The 26,444-nt window shown below is 42.4% G+C and overlaps 1 protein-coding gene across 5 annotated transcripts in view; it reads left to right on the top strand.

Moving 5' to 3' along the window:
• Positions 1–1,226: 1,226 nt before the first annotated feature.
• Positions 1,227–26,444, top strand: part of fbxo38 (F-box protein 38) — a 72,789-nt gene continuing 47,571 nt past the window's right edge. Inside the window, exons 1-8 of one of the 5 annotated variants that reach the window (XM_055643038.1) lie at positions 1,227–1,544; positions 8,438–8,607; positions 11,957–12,090; positions 17,803–17,966; positions 20,161–20,326; positions 20,446–20,583; positions 21,902–22,039; positions 24,189–24,282. In XM_055643038.1, the coding sequence (XP_055499013.1) occupies positions 8,480–8,607; positions 11,957–12,090; positions 17,803–17,966; positions 20,161–20,326; positions 20,446–20,583; positions 21,902–22,039; positions 24,189–24,282 (962 nt within the window). In that variant the 5' untranslated portion in view covers positions 1,227–1,544; positions 8,438–8,479. Of the gene's footprint in view, positions 1,545–8,437; positions 8,608–11,945; positions 12,091–17,802; positions 17,967–20,160; positions 20,327–20,445; positions 20,584–21,901; positions 22,040–24,188; positions 24,283–26,444 lie in introns of those variants that run through there. The other 4 variants (XM_055643037.1, XM_055643039.1, XM_055643041.1 and 1 more) reach the window with 4 other exon arrangements.

Genomic DNA, 26,444 nt, shown 5'->3' with positions numbered 1-26,444 from the left:
TGGATACTTAGGCTATTTAAAAAATATATCATTTTCTTAAGAAATGGAATCTACAGGACATTCTTAATGGGAAAGTAGAGGGCAGAAAGGCGTGTCATGCGTGGTTTGAAGAGCAAAAACTTGTAGTTTACAATGCCAAAATTGAAAAGTTGAGGAAAAACAAGGTGTAGAATTGCTTATTGATTACAATCTGAGGGGTATGATGATGTTACTGATTATGATATGCCAATGTACCAGCTTGCAACTGATCTTCTCCATAGAGACTTGGTCTATTGCTAGAAATTGTAATTTATTTACCTATCTGTTACGGACTTACAGCATATAATACAATAATATTAAAGCACTGATCTTGAGAATATCACATTTTTGAATTTTCAAGGCAGTCTGGGTGTTTATTACTATTTCCGTCACAACAGTCAATTTTGTAATTGACTACAATTAGGTAATTAACTAATTATATGCTTTAATTTCAGGTCATCCAAGTAAGATATTTTATATTTGTTTCAGAATGCTTCAATCTATAATAACTGAAAATTTCATTCAGTTCTCTTAATTTTTAAGAAAGTTATTGGCTTTTGACTGTCCTCGATCATAGCTTTTGTGTTAAGTCAATGCAAAAGCAATAGGGAACAAGATGCTAATTTCCCAGTATGAAAATGGCCATAACTTTTTTAATACTGAAGATATGAAAGTGAATTAGGTGTCAAATTAAACTTCATTGTGTGCTTTATCTGATGGGATAAATTGCAGATATGATTTTTAAAATCTCAAAATTTTGTAACATTGCTACTATACGTTGCGGACTCAGTGGGCCGAAGGGCCTGTTTTCATGCTGTATCTCTTAATTGAACTAAATGACAATGAAACTAGTATGACGACTGGGGGGTGGAGAGGGAGAGGGAGAAAGGATGCATGGGTCCCATGATGGGATACTTGACGTTAGATAAATCAATATAGGTATACCACTTGGTTGTGAGCTACCCAGGTGAAATATGAGGTGCTGTTCCTTCAATTTGCATTGCACCTCACCTGACATGAGGGGCTGCTGTTGGGAAGAAGGGAAAGGCGTTTGTAGCTGCGACCAAAGATGAGAGAAGGCTAGTGATCTTGCTCCAGTATCTTTGGTTGTGACGGGGTTTGTTTGGGCAGCGCCGCCCCGCCCCGCCCAGCCGCGGCCGGCGAGCATGCGCGGTGGCGGCCGGCGGTGGGGAAGGTGACGGATGTTGCAGCGGCCGGGCCCGGCCTCCAGCTGGCACCGTACCGCACCGCAGCGGCCTCCAGCTGGCACCGTACCGCACCGCAGCGGCCTCCAGCCGGCACCGTACCGCACCGCAGCGGCCTCCAGCTGGCACCGTACCGCACCGCAGCGGCCTCCAGCTGGCACCGTACCGCACCGCAGCGGCCTCCAGCTGGCACCGTACCGCACCGCAGCGGCCTCCAGCTGGCACCGTACCGCACCGCAGCGGCCTCCAGCCGACACCACAGCGCCCATACACCACCCACTGTGCCGCCGTGCAGGCCGCCCGCCCGCCTCGCATCCACCGGTAAGGACGCCCCGGGGGAGGGGGAATGGGGCCGAAGGCCGCGGCTCTGGGTGCGATGGGGCGGCCGATCGGCGAAGCTGGCCCTCGTCTCCGCGGCCCAGAATCCTGGGTGGAGGAGACGGCATCTCCCCCCGGGCACGGGTTATAAACATCAATCCCCAAACCCCCACTTTGCAGACGGCGTCACCACCTCATACCCACCATTATGTTAACGTCCGCGTCACCCATACCCCCACAGACAGAGGGCTGTCTCCCCTCCCCCCGTCAGACAAGGGAGCCTGTCACCCCTCCCCCCCCCCCCCCCCTCCGACAGAAGGGCCTGTCTCTCTCCCCCCCCCCCCACAAGAGAGAGGGCTGTCTCCCCACACCCCCGTCAGACAAGGGAGCCTGTCTGTCCCCCCTCCCCCTCCCCCTCCGACAGAGGGACCTGTCTCCCCCCCCCCCCCCCCCCCACAGACAGAGGGCTGTCTCCCCTCCCCCCGTCAGACAAGGGAGCCTGTCTCCCCTCCCCCTCCGACAGAAGGACCTGTCTCTCTCCCCCCCCCCCCAGACAGAGGGGCCTGTCTCCCCACACCGCATCTGACAAGGGAGCCTGTCTCCCCCCCCCCCCCCCCCCCCCCCGTCAGATAGAGGGGCCTGTCTCCCCACACCCCGTCTGACAAGGGAGCCTGTCTCCCCCCTTCCCGTCAGACAGAGGGGCCTGTCTCCCCCCTTCCCCCCACCCCCTTCCCCCCCCCCCCCCCCCCCCCCCAGACAGAGGGCCTGTCTCCCCCACACCCCATCTGACACAGGGAGCCTGTCTCCCCTTCCCGTCAGACAGAGAGGCCTGTCTCCCCCCCCCCCCCCCCCCAGACAGAGGGGTCTGTCCCCCCCCCCCCCCCCCCCCGTCAGACAGAGGGGCCTCTCCTCCCTCCCCCCCCCCCCCCCCCCCCCCCCGTCAGACAGAGGGGCCTGTCTCCCTTTCCCTCCCCCCGTCAGACAGAGGGGCCTGTCTCCTCTCTCTCTCCCCCCCCAGCCAGACAGGGGACTGTGTTCTCTCCCTGCCCCATAAACAGAGGAGCTTGTCTCCCCTTCATCTGCCCCCGTCAGACAGAGGGATCTCTGTTCTCTCTTTCACCCCCTCCTCTGACAAAGGGACCTGCCACCTTGCTCCACCCCACCCACCGACCGAGCAAATGGCCATGTCCCTTCCTCCAGAAAGAGTGACCTGAATGCTGCCCTCACTCCTCCAAATGGTGGGGCCTGCCTCTCCCTCCCACCCCACTGGAGAAATTACTATGTCTCCTCCCCCAGATATTCAAGACCATCTTGTCTCCCCACCGGACATGCAGCCACGTCTCCCAGACCTCACCCACCCAATTTTCTATTTACCTGCCCTTCCTCCACCCTTCAGTTCATCATCCATCTCTACACACTCCGGGTGCCTTGTCTCCTCGCCTTTGCCCTGTACTTATCTTCCTCATATTCTACATTTTACTCCTCATCCGCTTTATTGTCATCAGATTCCACTATATGCACCCCTTTGTTTTCTCCATTTAAAATTTCCAGTGACTATCTCAACCCCACCTTGCCTGCCCCCACCTCACTCAGCTGCCAATCAGCCCCCTACTTACCTGGATTCATCTGTCACTTGCCAGGTATTGCCCTCCTATTTCCCTCACATCTTTCTGCCAGATGTCTCCCTTCTACTCCAGTCTTGAAAGATTTCGACCCAAAATATTATCTGTCCATTTCTATCTACAGGTGTTGCCTAACCCCCTGAGTTTCTCCAGCAATATCCTGACACAGTAGATGTTGGGGTGTTTTCATTAATGGGAGAATCACGAGCAAGCGGATATAGTGGCCAAATATGGGGGCAGTCATTTAAACCTGAGGTGTGAAGACATTTCTTCTTTTGAGGAATAGTGAATCTGAAATTCTCTGCCGCTGATGTTCGCAATAGCAATGTCATCAGATATATTTAAGATGGAGGAATACATATTTTAAAGATCAATGAGTGGAGGGTTATGGGGAACTGGCACAGAAGAGTTGAGGCCAGCATATATCAGACACTATGATATTGAATGGCAGGGCAGGCTTGGGTGTTCACTAGATCTATGGTTCTATAATTCTGGGAATATTTCCTCCAGGCACAAAAATAATTATTTAATCTTATCGTAGTCTTTTTCATTTTGATTTCTCCTTGTATTATCTGTAATAATTTTTCACTGTGTATAGATGCTTTTGCCGTTTCTTTCCTTTCCCGTACAACTCTCATATTTTTGTTTACCTTGTTTGTTCTTATTTGTTGAATTGTGAAATTACCAACCCTCAGCTTTCTCTTTTACAAAGCTAGACCTTTCACCTTTGATCTGATACTGTTAACTTCTCAATTCAGATAATCCTTTCTGTTAGGATTTTGTTTTTGCATTCAGGACCGTAGCTGACATAAAACTATGTAGAAACATGAACTCCAAATGCTGGGTTTACCAAGGAAAAACATAATACGCTGAAGTTACTCAGCAGTTCAGGCAGCATCCCTGGAGAACATGGATAGGTGATGTTTTGGGTTGGGACCCTTCTGCAGACTGCAGGGATGGGAGGAAAGAACAAGAATAGTGGAGGGACAGGACAAAGCATGATAGGCCTTAGGTAAACAAAAGTGAAGGGGGAAATTGATAGGCAGATGGACCAAGGCCAGAGATGAACACACACACCAGGTGTGAGTCAACAGAAATAAAGACGTAAATTGTGTAGCTAGAGATTGACGATTTGTGAATTGTTTAGGACTGGAGGGGAGGGGAGAGGTGAGTCAGTAAGACCTGAAGGGAGAGGTGGAAACTAGGCCACTTAACCTGACTTTGGTTGTTGGTAAGATTTTAGAGACAATTATAAAGGATGCGGTTATGCAGTACTTGGAAGTTGATGATAAAATAGGCCAAAGTCAGCATGGATTTTGTGAAGGGAAGATCTTGCCTGACGAATCTGCTGGAGTTCTTTGAGGAAGTTAATACCAGGACAGACAGGGGAGGCTGTAGATGTTGTTTACCTAGATTTTCAGAAGGCCTTTGATAAGATGCTGCATGTCAGGCTGCTACGGAATATGAGAGCCCATGGTATTGAAGGAAAGATACTAGCATGGATTAGTGGGTTGGCTGATGGCTGAAAGCAAAGAGTTGCAATAAAAGGCAGTTTTTCAGGTTCGCTGCAAGTGACTAGTGGAGTTCTGCAAGTGCTGGGGCCGCTTCTCTTCACGTTGTATAATAATGATTTGGATAAGGAGATTGAAGGCTTTGTGGCTAATCTTGCAAATTATGGTAGAGGAAGCAAGGACTCTGCAGATGAACTTGGACAGGTTAGGAGAGTGGGCAGAGAAGTGGCAGATGAAATTCAGTATAGCAAAGTGCGGAGTCGTGTGTTTTGATAATAAGAATAAAGGTGTCGATTATTGTCTAAATGGAGAGAGAACCCAGAAATCGGAGGTGAAAAGGGACATGGGAGTGCAAGTGCAGGACTTCCAAAAAGTTAGTTTGCAAGTCGAATTGGCAGTAAGGAAGGCAAATTCAATGCTAGCATTTATATCAAGAGGAATGGAATATAAAAACAGAGGTAATGCTGAGGCTCTATAAGGTGCTGGTCAGGCCGCATTTGGAGTACTGTGAGCAAATTTGGGCCCCATATCTGAGGAAGGCACTGGAGGGGGTCCAGAGAAGGCTCTGGAGAGGGTCCAGAGGAGGTTTACATGAATGTTTCCAGGAATGAGTGGGTTAGCATATGATGAGCGTTTGATAGTACTGCGCTTCAACTCGTTAGAGTTTAGAAGGTTGAGGGGGGACCTCATTGAAACTTGCAAAATAATGAAAGGCATAGAAAGAGTGGATGTGGAAAGGATATTTCCACTGATGGGAGAGTCTAGGACCAGAGGCCATAGCCTCAGAATTATAGGACGCTCTTTTAGAAAGGAGGTGAGGAGGAACATCTTTAGTCAGAGGATAATTAATTTGTGGAACTCATTGCCACAGAGGGCTGTGGAGGCCATCAGTGGATATTGTTAAGACAGAGATAGACAAATTCTTGATTAGAATGGGTATCAAGGCTTATGGGGCGAAGGCAGAAAAATGAGATTCGGAGGCAGAGATCAGCCACGATTGAATGGTGGAGTAGACTCGATGGGCCGCATGGCCTAATTCTACTCCTATAACGTGTGAAATTATGAAATTGTGAGAAGAAAGGTGCGGCGGGGAGTTTACTGGGGAAAAAGGGGAGGGCGGTGGTTTGTAGAGGGTACCAATGTATTACCTCTTTATGGGCATGGAGGATGAGATCAGTGTAGGGTGTACTAATATGCAAGGGCATTTAGAGTAAGAGGGGGGCTGATGTTGAGTTACTTGAGCATTAAGGTGCAAAATGTCCTAAGGCCCGATGGGATCTATTCCAGGCTATTGAGAAGGCCAAGAGTGAAGAATGCCAAAACAGGAAACTGAGGAGAACTTCTGACCTGAAATGCCACATCCATTTTCTCCTGAGATGCTGCAGCTCCAGCACTTTGTGGCTTTTTTTGAGGCTAGAGAAAAAATTGCTGGGATCTTGATGGAGATCTTGACATCCTGGGAATGGTGAGGTCCCAGAGAATTAGAGAATAATTAACCTACAATCCCGCATGTCTTTGGAAAGTGGGAGTTGTTTTTGCATTGTTTAAGAAGGGAAATAAAGATAATTCAGTACAGTGGATGCTATCAACATTGACGCATTGGTAGAGTTCTAGAGAACAGGGTTGGATTCTGACAATGGGTGCTGTCTGTACCGAGCATGTACTTTCTCCCTGTGATAGCATGGGTTTTCTCCCTGTGATAGCATGGGTTTTCTCCGGTGATCCGGTTGACTCCCACTTTCCAAAGACATGCGGGATTGTAGGTTAATTGGCTTCTGTAAATTGTTGCTAATGTGTGGGATAGAACTAGTGTACAGGTGAGTGCTGGTGGTTGTGGGCCGAAGGGCCAGTTTCCATACTGTATCTCTAAACTAAACATTTAGTAAGGCAATTGACAAGGTCCAGCATGATAGGCAGATCTAGAAGATTAAATCACATGGATCCATGGTGACATGGTATTTTGGATTAGATCCGGTTAACCTATAGAAGACACAGTATTGATGGACGGGTGATGTTCTGTCTAAAGATCTGTGAACGATGCTGTTACGCCAGAATCATAGTTTAGTTTAGAGATACAGTGCGGAAACAGGATCATCGGCCTATCGAGTCCACGCCGATCAGCGATCCCTGCACACCAATACTACGCTACACACACTAGGGACAATTTACATTTATACCAAGCCAATTAACCTTGTGGTGTATGTGTGGGATGAAAGCGAAGATCTTGGAGAAAATTCATGCAGGTCACAGGAAGAATGTACAAACTCTGTACAGACAAGCACCCGTAGTCAAGATCGAACACGGGTGTCTGGTGCTGTAAGGCACCATTTGCTTGGCCTTTGTTGTGATGTATATAAATGTCTTGAAAATATATTTTTGAGTTGGTTAGTGAGTTTGCAGATCAAGCAAAAATTGGTGGGATTTCAGATAGCGAAACAGATTGTCAAATGATGCAGCTGATCAGTTACAGATATGAGCAGAGAAATGATAGATGGAGTTTAATCTGGGCAAGTGTGAAGTATTGCACTTGGGGGGGGGGGGGGGGGGGGGCTCAAATGTAAGGGAATATAGATTTATGACAGGACCCTTAATAAACTGTACGCTTGTCTTCGTAGGTTGGAGCATTAAGTGTTGCAGCTTTGTAAAACTTTGGTTAGGCTGCATTTGGAGTATTGTGCCGTTTACTTGCCTCGTTACAGGAAGGATGTGGAAGCTTTGGAGAAGGTGGAACACAGGTTCACTAGAACGCTGTCTGGATTAGGGGGTATTAATTATAATTGGAGGTTAGGTAAACTTGGATTGTTTTCACTATTGGACCATTGGAGCTCAGGGGGAACTTGGAATGTGCTGCCAGGGGTGGTGATAGAAACAGTAGGTATTTAAGATTTTGAAAGGATGTGCCAGGATTCAGGAACAGGTTATTTTCTGGTGTTATCAGACTACTGAACATTCCTCCCATAAAACAGTGTGTAGTCCCAATCTCCCAACCTATCCCATTATGAGTTTTGCACTTTTATTTGCACTTTTTCTATAACTGATTAGATAATGCTGTAACACAATATTCTCCCCTCTGGTATTTTTCTCTTTCAATTGTACTTGTGTATGGTTTGATTATAGTCATGTACGGCATGATTTGACTGGAAAAGCATGCAAACAGAGCTTTTCACTGTGATAGTACATGTGACAGTAATAAACCAATACTATTCCCAGTTTAAGATGTTTTTGGATATGCATGCAATGGAGGGATATAGATCATGTGCATTTAGAAGGGATTAGTTTAATTTGGTATCCTGTTTGGCACAGACATAACGGGAAAAAGGGCCTGTTCCTGAACTGTAATGATTTAGGTTTGAAACTTAGCCAGACTTGTTTATTGTCTGACGAAGGGTCTCGACCCAAAATGTCACCCATTCCTTCTCTCCAGAGATGCTGTCTGTTACTCCGGCATTTTAGACAATAGGTGCAGGAGTAGGCCATTCAGCCCTTCAAGCCAGCACCACCATTCACTGTGAACATGGCTGATCATCCACAATCAGTACCCTGTTTCTGCTCTCTCCCCATGTCCCCCGACTCTGCTATATTTAAGAGCTCTATCTAACTCTCTTGAAAGCATCCAGAGAATTGGCCTCCACTGCCTTCTGAGGCAGAGAATTCCACAGATTCACAACACTCTGTGAAAAAGTTTTTCAACGTCTCCCTTCTTCTTAAACAGTGGCCCCTGATTCTGGATTATTAAAGTATTTTGTATGTTTTGGATTTTCAGTGACTTTATAAAGGAGCATACGTGAAGAGATATTGGCTCAAGATGGGACCCCGACGAAAAATTATCAAAACATATTTAACTTTGAATAAAGGAGGAGAAACCGCAAAGGATGTTGAGCCGAAGGATTATATGAATCATTTTTCGCATGAAGTGCTGTGTCATATATTCAGGTATGTAATATAAGATTTACTATTTAAGATGGCAGGAGGAAACAATTCGATAGTGTATGTGATTATCAAGATTTTGTCACTGCTTCCTTATGAACATCAATCTCCAGCTGTTTAATTAAGTATACTTTTCAATGTCTCCACCAAAAATATTCTGGGGGGAGCCTCGAGAATCTCATCTCAATACCAACTCATTCAAAGCTGACCAAGAATACTTCAAATGGATTGGCTGTCACTGTTATCCTCTACATATGTTTACAATGTTCATTCAATTGAAAACAATAGGCTGCGATTCATGAGTCTATTGTGGGAGATGATGACGCCTTAAAAAAAACCCAAAAGCTTTTCAGTCTGGTTATACATTCCACCACTTGCTTTCCTCAGACTGTTGCAGTGGTGATGTGGCTGTTATCATCAAATCAAACAGTAGTCGGTTTTCAACACTCGTTTCCCCTCTCCCGAACCCCAAAAACTATCCTCTGGAACTTTCATTTTCCTAGAGCATCCTGTTTATATACTAGCCATGCAAGCACCATGAAATTTTATTTTATTTCCTTTAACTTCTGCAACACAATTTTTCATCGTCACTTTAGCCTCCATCTTGGTTCATTGCATGTGCTCTCCTCTGTAATTGCACTGACAGGATTTATGTATATTTGGAAGAACAATGCATGATCAAGGATAGTCAGCTTTGAGTAAGGAGATATCAATAGATAATAGACAACAGGTGCAGGAGTAGGCCATTTGGGCCTGCGAGCCTGCACCGCCATTCGACGTGATCATGGCTGATCATCCCCAATCAGTACCCCGTTCCTGCCTTCTCCCCATATCCCCATGACTCCGCTATCTTTAAGAGCCCTATCTAGCTCTCTCTTGTAAGTATCCAGATAACCGGCCTTCACCGCCCTCTGAGGCAGATAATTCCACAGCTTCACAACTGTCTGTGAGGAAAAAGTGTTTCCTCGTCTCCGTTCTAAATGGCTTACCCCTTAATCTTATACTGTGGCCCCTGGTTCTGCACTCCCCCAACATCTGGAACATGTTTCCTGCCTCTAGCGTGTAACAATCTTATGTTTCAATAAGATCCCCTCTCATTCTTCTAAACTCCAGAGTGTACAAACCCAGCCACTCCAATCTCTCAGCATATGACAGTCCCACCATCCTGGGAATTAACTTTGTAAACCTACGTTGCACTCCCCCAATAGCAAGAATGTCCTTCCTCAAATTAGGGGACCAAAACTGCACACAATACTCCAGGTGTGGTCTCACTAGGGCCCTATACAACTGCAGAAGGATCTCTTTTCTCCTATAACTCCTCTTGTTATGAAGGCTAACATGCCATTCTCTTTCTTCACTGCCTGCTGTACCTGCTTGCTAACTTTCAAATCCTGTTTTGCAAATTTGAGTTTTTTTTGAGGTGGTAACAGAAGCAATTGATGAAGATGTGGTGGTAGACATTAGTCCATTTTGGTATCATTAAAGCTTTTGACAAGGTCCCACATGGTAGGCTGTTCCAGACGGTTAAGGTCCAAGGAAAGCTAGAAAATTAGATCCAAAATTGGTTTGGTGATGGGAAGCAAAGGGGTGATAGAAGGGTGCTTTTCTGATTAGAAGTCTGAGACGTGATATACCACAGCAATTGGTGCTGGAACTTTTTGTTGTTTTTTGACATATTAATTACTTGAATATAAATGTAGGAGGAACAATTGATAAAATTGTGAATGGCACGAAAAGTTGTGCTGTGGATAGCAATGGAGATTTTCTAGGGCTACAGCAAGATATAAATAAGTTAGGTGGAGCATTGGCAGATGGAATTGCAATGTGATGGATTTTTGGAAGTCAAATAGATGTTGGACATGTGCCATTGATGACAGAGTGCTAAATGTGCTGATAAACGGAGACACGTCGGATTCAAGTACATTGTTCCATGAAAGTGGCCACGCAGGTAAACAAGCAGTGAAGAAGACATATGGCATGTTTGCCTTTATGGCTTGGAGCAGGGGCCTACATGAGGGCCACATTATATATTTGGCACTTTTGAGGGCCGTATGAAAAAATAAAGAAATGTCGCACACGCACACACACACACACACACAGAAATGCACATGCACACGTGGACTCCCACATACCGAAACACACAGATGCATAGAGACACACGGACACGCACACTTGGGAATCAAGACAATGACTCGCTGGGAATCAAAACAGTGAGTCACCCAAGATCTGGTAACGGTGGATGAAAAATATGGTTGGTATATCCCTTTTTGCGTAGTTTTTTATAATAGAGCGATTGTTCCTCTTTCTTTCTTTCTTTTCTGGGGTCTATTTCTTAACTTTCTTCTATAACTCTCTTTCTAATGGGCTTTCTTTTCCCAACACTTTCTTGCACTATCACAACTCTTTCTCACTTTCCTTACTTCTTTTATTTCTATCTTTCTTAAAGCTCAAAAAATGAAGCGGTACAACAAATGTAATAAGATGTATGTGGTGTGTATTACTGTAACTTATTGTACTTCTAATAAAAATAAGTAAATAAATAAATAATAATTAAAAAATAAACAGTGAGTCACCGTTTAAGGATTAAGGGGAAATCTTTTAGGACCGAGATGAGAAAAACATTTTTCATACAGAGAGTGGTGAATCTCTGGAATTCTCTGCCACAGAAGGTAGTTGAGGCCAGTTCATTGGCTATATTTAAGAGGGAGTTAGATGTGGCCCTTGTGGCTAAAGGGATCAGGGGGTATGGAGAGAAGGCAGGTACAGGATACTGAGTTGGATGATCAGTCATGATCATATTGAATAGCGGTGCAGGCTTGAAGGGCCGAATGGCCTACTCCTGCACCTATTTTCTATGTTTCTATGATTTACAGAATCTGCCCAGCACACACTGCACCGCAGTAGCACGTGGCCCGGTAAGCATTCACATAACATGCGAGCATCGTGCACGCAGGAAGGTGGGTCTCTTATGCTCACGAGGCAAAGATGGTATTGTGACATAACAATACAGATTGTGCAGTGCAATCTGTAAAACATTGTGGCACTAAGCGTGTGTGTACGTGAGCTGGCGATCTGAGCGGGAGCGCTACAGAATTCACTTTTATTTTGGTACACTCATGGTACATACGAGTTGTACCCTGTCCTCTTGAATTAATGATCGGCATTTGATTTTTTTTTGTCTTACAAGCCGGGCAAAATGACATGACTTTTAGGTTGTCCGGCAGACTTTAGGTGGCCATTGGCAACCGTTAATTTCGCGCCCTGTATTACACATATTATGCACAGCTTATTTTCCTGGAAAGAAAAATATATTATTGATCACAAGCATTAGCTGAACATTCCAGTATTTTTGCAGGTATCTCCCGCTACAAGATATCATGTGTATGGAATGCTTGTCCAGAAAGTTGAAGGAAGCAGTTACAGTATACATGCGAGTAGTGAAGGTTGTTGACCTCTGTGCAGGCTGCTGGTGGGAATACATGCCAACAGGTAGGTCAAATAGAAAAATGAAATATTGGTTTGGACATTGCTTGGGTATTAACATTTGATTTAAATATATCATCATATTTTGCAAATATTTTAAGAAGTTCCATAGGTAAAGCAAAATGGAGCAAGTAGTATTTATCGAAAGAGAAAAGAGAGGTTTCAGGTGCGTGGAAAAACTGCAAACTTATTACGGTTGTAATACCAGTCCTTCTACCTTCTCTCGTATTCATCTAGGGTCCCAAACACATTTGCTGGGAAAACAGTGATTTCCTATCATTCCAATTTAATATTCTCTATTTTGTTGTCACATTTTTGTATGTTTTATATTGGGGAAACTAAACATGAATTAGGTGTTCAATCAATCTTTCCTCACATAACATTTGCCTGTCACTTTAATAGCAATGTTACAAAATTTTGAGATTTAAAAAATCAAGTCTGCAATTTATCCCATCAGATAAAGCATAAAAAGAAGTTTAATTTGACACATAATTCACTTTCATATCTCAAGTATTTAAAAAGTATGGTAATTTTCATACTCGGAAATTAGCATCTTGTTCCCTATTGATTTTCTATGGACATAACAAAAAAGCTGTGATCGTGGACAGTCAAAAGCCCATAACTTTCTTAAAAATTAAGAGAACTGAATGAAATTTTCAGTTACATAGATTGAAGCATTCTGAAACAAATATAAAACAATCTTACTTGGATGACCTGAAATTAAAGCATATAATTAGTTAGTTACCCAATTGGAGCTAATTTCAAACTTCAATTACTAGATCTAAACATCTATCTATTTCTTAATAAATGATTAACATTTTAAAATAGCCTAAGTGTCCAAATAATATTCACAAATAATTCACAATAAAACATGTATTTTAAATCTCATTTACATTAATTTATAGGCCAAATGGAAGGAATTTAGTGTTCAATTGCTGTAAATTAAAGTCCATTTAAATCGGCTTTCTAGTGGGATCCTGTAAACGCGCTGGTTTAGAACGTTCACATTGCACTAGATTTGTGCCCTCAAATGCCCAGAAAAATATTGCGGGATATAATGGGCCCAAAATTAGCTACTCGCAACTTTAATTTTGTATAAAGGGATCTTAAGAAGCCCTTTTTTAATGTAAAAAATTAACAGCCTACCTTCTGTTGTCTGCTGTATGAGATCCGACCGGTTGCCGGCGGTCGGGGTTTAGAGGTTAATTTTTACACTACTATAACAATTAGATAAAGCCGTTAAAAGTAATAATAGCTAAAGCGACGGAATCTTCCAGCGATTTTTCGTTAATAATTAACTAGGCTGAACATCCTCGATTTGAACAGCCTAGGGGAAATCGCGTTTTAAACCCGCCCCCCTCTAAACGGCGCTGTACACGGGCTGGGACAGATTTTCAGCGACGCTTCAGGTAGGCTTTGCAACATACGTAACTTTAATTCTTGCACCGTTGCCATTCTGATATTAAGATTTTGCCGCCTTTGGAATAATTTATTATTCCAAAGAAGCTCAATTAAATTGGAAGTAATAATACATTGCAGCTCTTTATGCTCAATATTATAACTTGTGAATATATAACTTGTGAATATTGAATTCAGCCATTTTGGGATAATTAGGCATGACATCTTATCTAAAATTTCCAGCTGCAAATTATTTCTGCATCTGGATATTTCAGATTTTCATTAGTCTTGTATTTGCACATCCCTGGCATACCTTTCATTAACTGGTGGCCATTATCACCCTTTTTCAGGTGGCTTCACCACTGCTTTTGATGTTCTCTGACCCTATCACCGACCTTTCCTTTTTTAGTCAATCCTCTCAACCTTCTTTGCACCTTAAACATTTTTGAAATTACAACACGTTTTCATTCTGATGGAAGATCATTGCCCTTAAATACTGAGCCCTTGCAAAGATCAAAATTGTGCATTGTGAAGAAAATTGTCAAAGGATACAGCAGGATATAGGTCAGAGAGTCATACAGCATGGAAACATGTCCACGCTGACCAGGTATAGTAACTGAGCTAGTCCCATTTGCCCGTGTTTGGCCATATCTCTCTAAATATTTCTCATACACGTACCGGTTTTATAAATGCCATTGTACCTGGCTGTACAGCTTCCTCTGACAACTCATCCCATATGTGCACCACCTTCTATGTAAAGAAATTATCCCTCTGGTCTCTTTCGAATCCCTTCCCTCTTTCCTTAAGCCCTCTAGTTTCGGAGTCCTCTGTCCTGCGGGAAAATAAAGAGCTTTTTTTTCAATGCCTCTCATGATTTTGTATACTGCTATAAAAATCATCCCTTGACCTCCAACGCACTGAAAGTCCCAGCCTCTCAAGCCTTTGAGTCTTAGTAACATCCTTGTGAATCTTTTCCATACCTTTTTCAGCTTATGCCATCCATCGTATGGCAGGGCAACCAGAACATGCACAGTCTGCTGCAAATGCAGTCTTAACAATATCTTGTACAGCTGTAACATAACATCCCAACTACTATACGCCATACCCTTACTGATCAAAGCAAGTGTGCTAAATGCCGTCTTCACCATCATCTCTGCTTATGTTACCACTTTCGGAGAACTTGAATACCCACCGTAATGTTCTCTAAAGCTCCTAGCACCTCCTCTTATCTTTCCCCTCTCACTTTAAATCTATGCCCTCTAGTTCTTGATCCCCTACCATGAGGAAAAGGGTTCTGCATTCACACTTTCTATTCTCCTTATGGATTTTATACATCTCTATATGGTCAACCTCAGCCTCCTGCCTCCTGGAATAAAGTTCCAGCCTGCCGAACAGCTCAGGCCCTCAAATCTTGGTAACATCTTCAAATCGTCTCTGCAGTCTTTCCTTCTTAATGGCATCTTTTCAATAGCAGATGACCAAAACTGAACACAATACTACCAGTGCAGGCTCGCCAAAGTCTTGCACAACTATAATATAACAGGCAAACTTCTCTACTAATATATTCAACATGGGTTGAATAGCTTCCTATTTATCTTGAGAAAGATTCAGGAAACTGCCTGGATAATGATGTTGGCCATGGACTGCTACATAAATGGGTCTGTTGTGGACTTGTTGGTTATGTTTATAGTTTGCATGCCTGCATGAACCTGATGAAAGATAGAAATTAATTTCCATGGGCAAACAAAGTTAAGGGGCTGGTGTATTGGTTTTTGCTGCCCCCTTATTTCTCTTGGAATTTATATCTGATGAAGGACATATCCACTGTACATCTGGATGAACAGAATGCTTATTTAGGTTTAGTGAGCAGCTATTCAGCCACTGGGAAAGTACAGTTTAACAGGATCCTGGTGATGATAAATGTGGATAAATGTGAGGTTATCCATTTTGGTGGCAAAAACGGGAAAGCAGACTATTATCTAAATGGTGGCCGATTGGGAAAGGGGGAGATGCAGCGAGACCTGGGTGTCATGGTACACCAGTCATTGAAGGTAGGCATGCAGGTGCAGCAGGCAGTAAAGAAAGCGAATGGTATGTTAGCTTTCATTGCAAAAGGATTTGAGTATAGGAGCAGGGAGGTTCTACTGCAGTTGTACAGGGTCTTGGTGAGACCACACCTGGAGTATTGCGTACAGTTTTGGTCTCCAAATCTGAGGAAGGACATTATGGCCATAGAGGGAGTGCAGAGACGGTTCACCAGACTGATTCCTGGGATGGTCAGGACTGTCTTATGAAGAAAGACTGGATAGACTTGGTTTATACTCTCTAGAATTTAGGAGATTGAGAGGGGATCTTATAGAAACTTACAAAATTCTTAAGGGGTTGGACAGGCTAGATGCAGGAAGATTGTTCCCGATGTTAGGGAAGTCCAGGACAAGGGGTCACAGCTTAAGGATAAGGGGGAAATCCTTTAAAACCGAGATGAGAAGAACTTTTTTCACACAAAGAGTGGTGAATCTCTGGAACTCTCTGCCACAGAGGGTAGTTGAGGCCAGTTCATTGGCTATATTTAAGAGGGAGTTAGATGTGGCCCTTGTGGCTAAGGGGATCGGGGGGTATGGAGAGAAGGCAGGTACGGGATACTGAGTTGGATGATCAGCCATGATCATATTGAATGGCGGTGCAGGTTCGAAGGGCCGAATGGCCTACTCCTGCACCTAATTTCTATGTTTCTATGACTTTCCCTGTAGCAGGCAGCAGGAACTCCCTCTGTAAGTACCATAATCTGATTTTCCTACTGTCTTGTAGAGGGTTTATAATCACACCATAATTGGCTTTCATCACTCAAATTGCCTCACTGATGATGGCCAATGTGCCAGAAGCCACCTTCCATTCTATTTACCTGCGACACCACTTTCAGAGAACTATATACTTGTATTCCTGCGTTCCTCTGCTCTACAACACTCCCCAGCACCCTACTGTTCACTGAAGGTCTTACCCCGGTTTGACTTCCCAAACACAATACATTATACTTATTTGATTAAACTCCAGTTTTCATTCCTTGTCCACTGATCAAGATCCTGCTGTAATTCCTGACTCTTTTGTTTCTAGTCGCTAATTCTTTTGTGGGGAAAATTCCTCATTAACTCTCTCAAATCAGTTATGATTTTGAGTGTCCTTGTCAAGTGTCTTCTGAGCCTTGTCTGTTGGAAGGAATATCATTTTTAACCATATTGCCAGCTTGCCTATCATTTATGCATTTGAACATATGGAAACCATATATGGGGTCTCATATACACTCATCAACCTCATATAATTTATAGAATGTTACCTTTCTATATTAGATCATTTACACTGCACTCTTCTCTGCATTAAATGTCATTTGGCAGCTTTTAATAGATTAGCCAAGTTTTCTATCACCTGCAGATTTTTTTATGCCCCCTCCTCATCTGAGTCTTAACCACATACAGCTTGAGGAAAAACCCTTCATGTATAGAAGAGTTTTACTTAATTTTTACCATGGATGAAAGGATTTTTGTATTTTAAAAGGCTTTGATGTGTGGTGCCAGAATTGAACTTCGCTCTACAGTCAGCTCGTTATTAATATTTGATAAATGTGTATTATAAACCCATCCCTTTGCTTTTATACCCTATATCTCTAATAATAATTTTAAATATCCCTGCACCCGCTCTTTGAACCCCCCCCACCAGCTTTGGGGAACCCTAAGGATCCCACTTGGTCTAGTATTTTATAACGGTTTATTATAATCCCATCCCTTTGCTTTTATATCCTATACCTTTATTAATGATTTTAAAGTTGGCTGACAGCTTAAAGTACCTTCAATGATTTGTATGCAGACTATCAAGTCTCTGTTTCTTTACATTTCAGCCTTTTACTTTTGTCTTTTTTTTAAGCAAAATCTACTTTCTCCATACTATGATAATTTGGGGTTTAAAATAATTGGGAATGAGAACCTGATATTTTTCCAGATTTCTCCCATTTCTGGCTTGTAACCAGTTTTCTGAAGGTATTGGATTTAATTCCAGTGTGAATTGCTTTCGGTCCTTCCCATCTTTCCTGTCTATTTTGGATCGCCTGCTTCTGGTAGGCTTACTAAAAGTTGGAAATTATGAGAATTGGCCCATCTCCTATAAAAAAACCACCTTGCAGTATAATTCTATGAGTTGGATATCAGATATATTAAAGATGCATATTGTTTTGAAAAATGTTTAACAAATCTTATAATTAACTTTAATTTAACTTTCATAGTTCTAAATGCATGAATATGAATATAAACTTGTTCATGTATTCAATATCAGGATTCATCGATGCCAGTTTTTTAACTTTGTTAAAGAAAATGCCTGACTTGGAACAACTGTATGGATTGCATCCTCGGTACTTAGAAAGGCGACGAGTAAGAGGGCATGATGCATTCAGTATTCCAGGTGTACTTGAAGCATTACAAGCCTGCCCTAATCTAGTTGTAAGTAAAACTAATCTTCAATAAGCAGTACAATTTAGAAGTTTAAAAATAAGACCGGAAATGAGAATGCTGGCTGTTATTGCATAGGATTCTATTCCATTCACAACTCTTTAAGTGCAATGTTTTGTGCTCAAATGCTGCAAGAACTGAAAAACATTTGGACATGGCCACGTGTAATAGAGCGCTAGGCGATGGCCATCTGTAAAATTCTAACCACCTCTCTTACATGTTCAAAAGCAGTATATTTGCTGAACTCACACTAAATCAGTATCTTCGTTTTGGGGATGTGATGATGAGATATTTAATTGGATATAAATGCAGCAGCAGGTCAGGGACTGTTTCCTTCCACAAATTACTCTCCATCTGCCAATGGGTCAAGATGTTGGAACATTCTCCTTATTAGCATTTTGGAGTATCTAGAAGGACCAGGAGTTATTTTTATACATTGAGGGCTAAAGGAATAGATTTCAGTATTTACTGAAAATATTTCTATCTTTTTACATGAATCAAATTCCAAGAGCCGGCTTTTAGCATTCGTATAGATTTTTTGGAGGATGTAACTAGTAGAGTGGTTAAGGGAGAACCAGTGGATGTGTTATATCTGGACTTTCAGAGGGCTTTCGACAAGGTCCCACATAAAAGATTAGTATACAAAGTTAAAGCACACGGTATTGGGGGTTCAGTAATGATGTGGATAGAGCACTGGCTGGCAGACAGGAAGCAAAGAGTAGGAGTAAACGGGTCCTTTTCAGAATGGCAGGCAGTGACTAGTGGGGCACCGCAAGGCTCAGTGCTGGGACCCCAGCTATTTACAATATATATTAATGATTTGGATTAGGGAATTGAATGCAACATCTCCAAGTTTGCGGATGACACGAAGTTGGGGGGCAGTATTAGTTGTGAGGAGGATGCTAGGAGGCTGCAAGGCGACTTGGATAGGTTGGGTGAGTGGGCAAATGCATGGCAGATGCAGTATAATGTGGATAAATGTGAGGTTATCCACTTTGGTGGCAAGAACAGGAAAGTAGACTGTTATCTGAATGGTGGCCGATTAGGAAAAGGGGCGATGCAACGAGACCTGGGTGTCATGGTACACCAGTCATTGAAAGTAGGAATGCATGTGCAGCAGGCAGTGAAGAAAGCGAATGGTATGTTAACATTCGTAGCAAAAGGATTTGAGTATAAGAGCAGGGAGGTTCTACTGCTGTTGTACAGGGTCTTGGTGAGACCACACCTGGAGTATTGCATACAGTTTTGGTCTCCTAATCTGAGGAAAGACATTCTTGCCATAGAGGGAGTACAGAGAAGGTTCAACAGACTGATTCCTGGGATGGCAGGACTTTCATAGGAAGAAAGAAAGACTGGATAGACTCGGCTTGTAGGGGTTGGACAGGCTAGATGCAGGAAGATTATTTCCGATGTTGGGGAAGTCCAGAACTAGGGGTCACAGTTTAAGGATAAGACGGAAGTCTTTTAGGACCGAGATGAGAAAATCATTTTTTACACAGAGAGTGGTGAATCTGTGGAATTCTCTGCCACAGGAGGTAGTTGAGGCCAGTTCATTGGCTATATTTAAGAGGGAGTTAGATGTGGCCCTTGTGGCTAAAGGGATCAGGGGGTATGGAGAGAAGACAGGGATGGGATACTGAGTTGGATGATCAGCCATGATCATATCGAATGGCGGTGCAGGCTCGAAGGGCCGAATGGCCTACTCCTGCACCTATTTTCTATGTTTCTATGATGATTTTCATTTTATTGGTGCAGCTGACCAAAACAAAACAGCTGGTATTCAAAGTAAAACAGACGGCAACCTAAAAATTCTGGTTTCAATTGTCGGAGCTTGTTGTGGATTAAACCTTTTTGGTAAATTTCAAATGTAGGTGCCGTTGTTTTGCAGTTTCAGTAATGTGCGGTTGGAATGCAGCAATTTATGTTACAACTAATCATTGCTGGAATAGTTAAATAAGAAAAAAATGAATCTCAGTTCCTCCTTGCAGAAAATCCTAAATTAATTTTGCTGACAATTGTGGAGATATGGTTTGGCTAAACTGTATAATTTACCATCATATGTTGTAGAACTGTGATGATTAAGGGACATACAAATCAAAGCAAATCTTATGGGTTTTGGCTGTTAATTATGTTGCTATATTTTTGTTTCCTACATGCCATCGTAATTTGGTTTTGATTTTGGTAGGGTGTCGAAACTTCCCATTTAGAATTAGTAGAAGCCATCTGGAATTACATGCCACAGGTGCACATCTTGGGAAAATTTCGAAATCGTGATGGTGCTTTCCCAGTCCCTCCAGAAAACAAATTAACAATTCCAATAGGAGTGAAGATACAAACTCTTCATCTCGTTGGTAAGCCCTTTCTCCAATGGATAATTTGCAGTAGGAAATGATGATTATTTGCTTTAAAATCTGCTAGTTGAAAGAAGACAGTAAATTTGAATTAATTTATTGTTGTGTTTTTCTTCTAGGAGTTAATGTTCCAGAAATTCCTTCTATCCCAATGTTGAGGAACCTGTATCTGCAGTGGGTACGACTAATCAAACCTCAGCCTTTCAAAGATTTTCTCTGTGTCAGTTTACGCACTTTTGTTATGAGGAATTGTGCAGGTACTAAGAAAGAATAATTTAAATGTTTTCTTTTTAAGTTGCAGAAAATATACTTTTATAAGCTACTACACCAAGCGTGGACCCGTTGGGTCCCCCTCCCCAACGCAATATTCCCCCCAGTAGCACTCACTTATACACGATGCTGGATGTTAAAATGGCGATCCCGACCCGGCAATCCTCCCCCAACTGCGCAGGCGCGGATACCGGACCCACCGCGTGTGCGTGGAGACGGCGCCATTTTCAATTGTGAGGTGGCTGATGGGCCCGGCAAGTGGGAGTGCACTGCGCAGGCGCGACTGCCGCGTTGATTGACAGTGTAAAGTAGAGAATAAAGTAAATTAAAGTTTATTAAGGAAAATATTTTGTCAAATCGAACAAAACTTGATACTGCACACGCGGGCTAGTGGTAAGGCGAGCCTAAAACTGTTGCGCCATTGTGTACTGTTTTGGCTGTCGCATGGGCAGAAACAGGCATACATAAAAAATTACACATATATATATATATATATCACACCAAGTGGGACCCGTTGGTCCCCCAACTCAACCCATTCCCCCAACGCAATATTCCACCATTCACCCATAGCCCCCACGGGAGGCTTGGTCCCCCAACGCAACCCGTTCCCCAAGGCAATATTCCACCACTCACCCATTTCCCCCAACGCAACCTGTTTCCCCAAGCAATATTCCATCACTCGCCCATAGCCCCCAACTGCGCAGTTGCTCATTTCCCCTTATCCTCCAGCACTCCCCCCACCCCTCCCTCTTTACCCTTACTCTTTTTAAACTTTTAAAAATTGCCTACACTTTATAAAATCCAGCTGCACTTGCTGCCAGGACTCGGTGTCCTGTAATTTGCAACATTAACGTGCTAGGCCAGCTAAGTGCAATTGGATTTTTTTACAGTGAAAGGTGAAGTGGACAGTTTATGTAAATGAGATCCCATTGTGACGTGAAAGCTGCTAACTGCCACTGCAACTTGAACTGATTTTTCTCAAACTGGATTTTGTAAAGTTCAAAATGTGAATAACTTGTAAAATATAACATCAATCTGAACAAACCTTGACACACCACTCCACAGGACAATAGTGAGCAAGATGGTCCAGAAATTGTAGCTCCGTCGTCTACCGTTTTGGCGTAATTCAGAGCATGACACGCATACACACAGACAGGCACACAGACATAAACAAGATGAGAGTTTTAGTACTATATATAGAGATATAGATATAGCAACCCATTGTCCTTATTTTTAGCACTAAGATAATTTGTTCAAATGATACATTTCTAAATTAAGTCAACATGTTTGCCTTCTATTTTATAGGTCCTACCAATTCCTTAAAGTATGTTCCACTGGTGACTGGGTTAGCTTCAGCCAGGAACTTGGAACATTTGGAACTGGTTCGAGTACCTTTTCTTGGAGGTTTGATTCAACATGTAGTTGAGGACAGCTCAAGATCAGGTATTGACTTGTCGTTAAGCCTAAAATGGATTAATATGTCAAAAGTTTTTATTTGGCAATTGTTAATCAAAACTTTGGTCTTAACTAATTATGAAAAAACTAAAATAATGTTTTATCTTGTTAAACATTTTGGAAAGTCGATGATAACAGATGAGATGTATTTGTGTTGCATTAAGTTTGAAATAGCACCCATTTAAAATTCAGGAAGCCATGATGTGATTAACAGTGACTGTTATATGGATTTAGAATTGGCTTACTGATAGAAGTTAGAGGGGCTGTGGTGAAAGGACAATATTCAGGCTGAAGGCTATAGTGGGACCTCTGCTGTTTGTGATGTACATAAATGACTTGGACATATGCGCAGACAGGTTGATTACAACATTTGCAGATGACACCAAGATGGTTGGGGTTGTGGACTGTGAGAAAGGTTGTCAAAGTATACAGTAACATATAGATCAGCTACAGATATGGCAGGGAAAAAATGGTGGATGAAGTTTAATCCGAGCAAGTGTGAGGAGTTGCACTTTGACAGCTCGTATGCAAGGGGGAAATAAATAAATAATGATATGGTCCTTAATAGCATTGATGTACAGAGGGATCTTGGGGTCCAAGTCCATAACTTTCTGAAAGTGCCAACACACATCGATAGAATGTAAAGAAACAATATGGCTATGGTTGCTTTCATAGGTCAGGGGATTGAGTATAAGGGTCAGGAAGTCATGCAACTTTATAGGACTTTTTTTAGGCCACATTTGCAATTCTGGTTGTTCCATTAGAGGAAGGATGTGGAGACTTTGGAAAAGGATACACTGGAGGTTTACCAGAATGATGCCTGGATTAATGGGTAGTGTCTACAGGGAGGGGTTGGACAGACTTGAATTATTTTCTCTGGAACACTGGAGGTTTGTTGTAGACTGGATAGGTTTATAAAATTATGAGAGTCATAGATACGGTAAACAATCAGAATCTTTTTTCAGGATGGAAAAGTCAAATACTGGACGACATAGTGTTACATTGAGAGGGGCAAAGTTTAAAGGAGATGATTGGTGCAAGTGTTTTTACACAGAGGGTGGTGAGTGCCTGGAACAAGCTACTGGTGTCAGAGGTTATGAGAAGAAGGCAGGAAAATGGAGTTATGAGGGAGAGATAGATCAGCCATGATTGAATAGTGAAATAGACTTGATGGGCCGAATGGCCCAATTCTACTCCTATTCCCTATGACCTTATGACCATAGGGAGTGGTTGAGGCAGACAAGATAAAGGCATTAAAGAGACCTTTGGATAGGCATATGTGGGGTATGGATTATGAGCAGGCAGATAAGAGTTGGTCAGCATAATATTCAGCACAGACATTATGGCTGAAGGACTTGTTCTTTTGCAGTACTGGTCTGTGTTCTATGTTTATGAAATTTGTACCAAGTTCTTCTGTGTGGATAACTGTAAACCCTGATTGATGGATTTGTAATTTCAGAGGATACAGGTTGGTATTCCCAAGAGGTAGGAGAATCACTGGGAATGATTTTCAACAGCGATCGCGCAATATTTGTGGAAACTGATTAGCCATCCATAATACATTCGCCCCAATTTGCCTTGTGGATTATTCATTGCAAATCCAATACTACATTTATTTTCTATCTTTGCCAAAGTTCAGTCTCATTTTCTTATATAGAAATATAGAAAAATGATTTCCATATGTTTTTAATTCTATAAAGTTACAGACTTAACTATTTTGGTTTACTCCAAGAGATAAAATATAAGTATTTTATCAACATTCATTGTTTAGTTCACTATAAATCAATTCATTTATTTATTTTAACTTTTAAGTGAGGTTGGATCTGATACTCTGAAACTGTTCAAGAGCGAAGTAAGATTTTGAATGCTTAAAATAATCCAGTACCTAAAAACAATTCCCCCAGCAGGATTTTATGTTCAGGTGGTTCACCAAACATTGTGTTTATCACAGGTTAAGGATAGACAATCAGAAAGCATATTAAGACACAATTCTATCTAGAGAATGTTCTGAGCTCAAATGATCTGAGGTATAAAGGTTAGACAAGACTAATTTTTAACAAAAGAAAATTGAATAACTGAGCCTGTGCTTATGTTGCTTCAATATTGGCCCCCTAAAATCAATTGATTTTCTTCATAGGTGGTTTCCGGAATCTGCATACTATTGTATTTGGAGCATGCAAAAATGCACTTGAAGTTGACCTTGGCTACCTCATTATTACTGCTGCACGTAGGTAAGTTTATGCAATATTTTCCATAACAGTACAGAGGTGCACTGCATAACTGGAAATAATACATTTACATTTCATGATCATGATCATGTTTTTTGTTTTTTTTTCTTTAATCATCTCAAATTCCATTTCCTTAAAAAAAACAAAGGTGTAGCATAGGTGTGAAATAAAGTACATTCGCCTTTTAAAAAGAAATCAAAGATATCATTTGTTTTACATGCGGTGTTGTTGATCAGATTTTATTAACATATAGCATGTTACTCCAACATGTTGGAAAAGAGTTGCCACGTGAAAAGTTGCAAAGATTGTTGTCTGCTGCAAGTTTCATATCATACATTTAAAAAAAAAAGAAACATTAACAAATTAATTATGTTGTGACAGTATAGGAAAAGATGTGTCTTCAGATTGTTAACCGAAGGCAAAGATATTCTTCAGTTGAAAATTTGTCATAGTAGATTCGTGGGACAAACCGATTTTTATTTAAAAACTTGCAAAACAGAAGGGATTTTTATGCATGTAATAATGTTGCTTTGCAATATTTATATGGACATTCCTCTGCCACCTGGTTGATATTCGGCAAAGCCTAAAATAGACTTAAAATGCTGGATTAACTCAATGGAATAGGCAGCATGTCTGGATAGAAGGAATGGTCTCATTCCTTCTGGTCTCAGAAGGGTCTCGACCCGAAACGTTACCCATTCCTCCTATCCAGAGATGCTGCCTATCCCCGCTGAGTTACTCCTGCATTTTGTGTCTACAGTGTAAACTAGTATCTGCAATTCCTTCCTACACATTAGGTAAAACCTAAAACCTAATTAGCTTCAGGAATCAAAGATAGACACAAAATGCTGAAGTGACTCACAGGCAGCATCTCTGGATAGAAGGAATGGATGATGTTTCTGGCCGAGACCTTTCTGAGAACTTATTCAGAATAGTTAAGAAAGAAGTGCAGATTCTGATTTAAATCGAAGGTAGGCACAAAATGCTGGAGTAACTCAGCGGGACGGGCAGCATCTCTGGAGAGAAGGAATGGGTGACGTTTTGGGTCAAGGCCCTTATACAAAATAGGTGTACTTTGAGGAGATTTTGCAGTGGAGCAGACAAAGTTTGTAGGAAGGAACTGCTGGTGCTGGTTTATTTTGAAGATAGACACAAATTGCTGCAGTAACTCAGCAGGACAGGTAGCATCTCAGGATGGAATCAAATATTGGTACATCATAGAATCACAGAAAATTTAGTCTAATCTTATTCTTTCCCAATGATTTTTAATGTTATGTTCAGGTAATTATCTAATTCACTCCTGTAGATTGGTTTATGCATGCCAACCAATCATATATAAGTTAGCATCACAAACCCCACCTTACTGTAACATTTATACTAACACCTACTTCCTGCACTGCTCAGTTCGTGCAGCAGTCAGGATGCTCTGACAACTAATCATCCACTGTGCTGCTAGAGCCTGCATACTGATTAAAGAAGATTTTGGATCACGTAACGTGTATGACTCCTGTTTACATGGTGTCAGAACTGGGATTCGAACCCTCCAATTGGAGATTAGTCTAATCATCCACTACAAAGAGGCACACAGCGGACACCCAGGAACTGATGCCACACTGGCACGCAGCAGAGCCTGTTCTACTGGCCGGGGATGGCCAAGTACATAAGGGACGGAACAGCCTCCTGCCCCACCTGCAACAGCCTCACACCTCATCAGCAGAGGCAGCCCCTTCTGCAACAACCTCCACCAGCTTTGGCCTGGACGTCGGTGGCGGCAGACATTTTCAAATGGTGTGGAAAGCACTACCTCGTTCTCGTTGACTCTTTTTCTAGCTGGTTTGAACTCGACCTGCTGACCTCCATCACATACGAGATGGTTATCCGAAAACTAAAGAGGCACTTCTCTACATTCGGTTCACCCGTTCGCTTGCAAACCGACAATGGTAGACAGTTCACCAGCCACGTGTTCAAGTTCTTTGCAAACCGATGGAACTTCCACCACGTCACGAGCAGCCCCGAGTACCCACAGATTAACGGACTCGCTGAGCGAGCTGTTAGAAGCGCCAAACAACTGTTAGAGTGAACGCACCTTGCAAACTCGGACGTGTATCTTGATCTTTTGAATCTCACAAACATTGCCAGAGACGGAACCCTGGGTTCACCAGCCC

Source organism: Leucoraja erinacea, chromosome 11 (genome assembly GCF_028641065.1).
Source record: "Leucoraja erinacea ecotype New England chromosome 11, Leri_hhj_1, whole genome shotgun sequence".
Lineage (NCBI taxonomy): Eukaryota > Metazoa > Chordata > Chondrichthyes > Rajiformes > Rajidae > Leucoraja > Leucoraja erinaceus.
The sequence above is the reverse complement of the archived record's forward strand: the minus strand, read 5'-3'. Positions and strand labels throughout refer to the sequence as shown.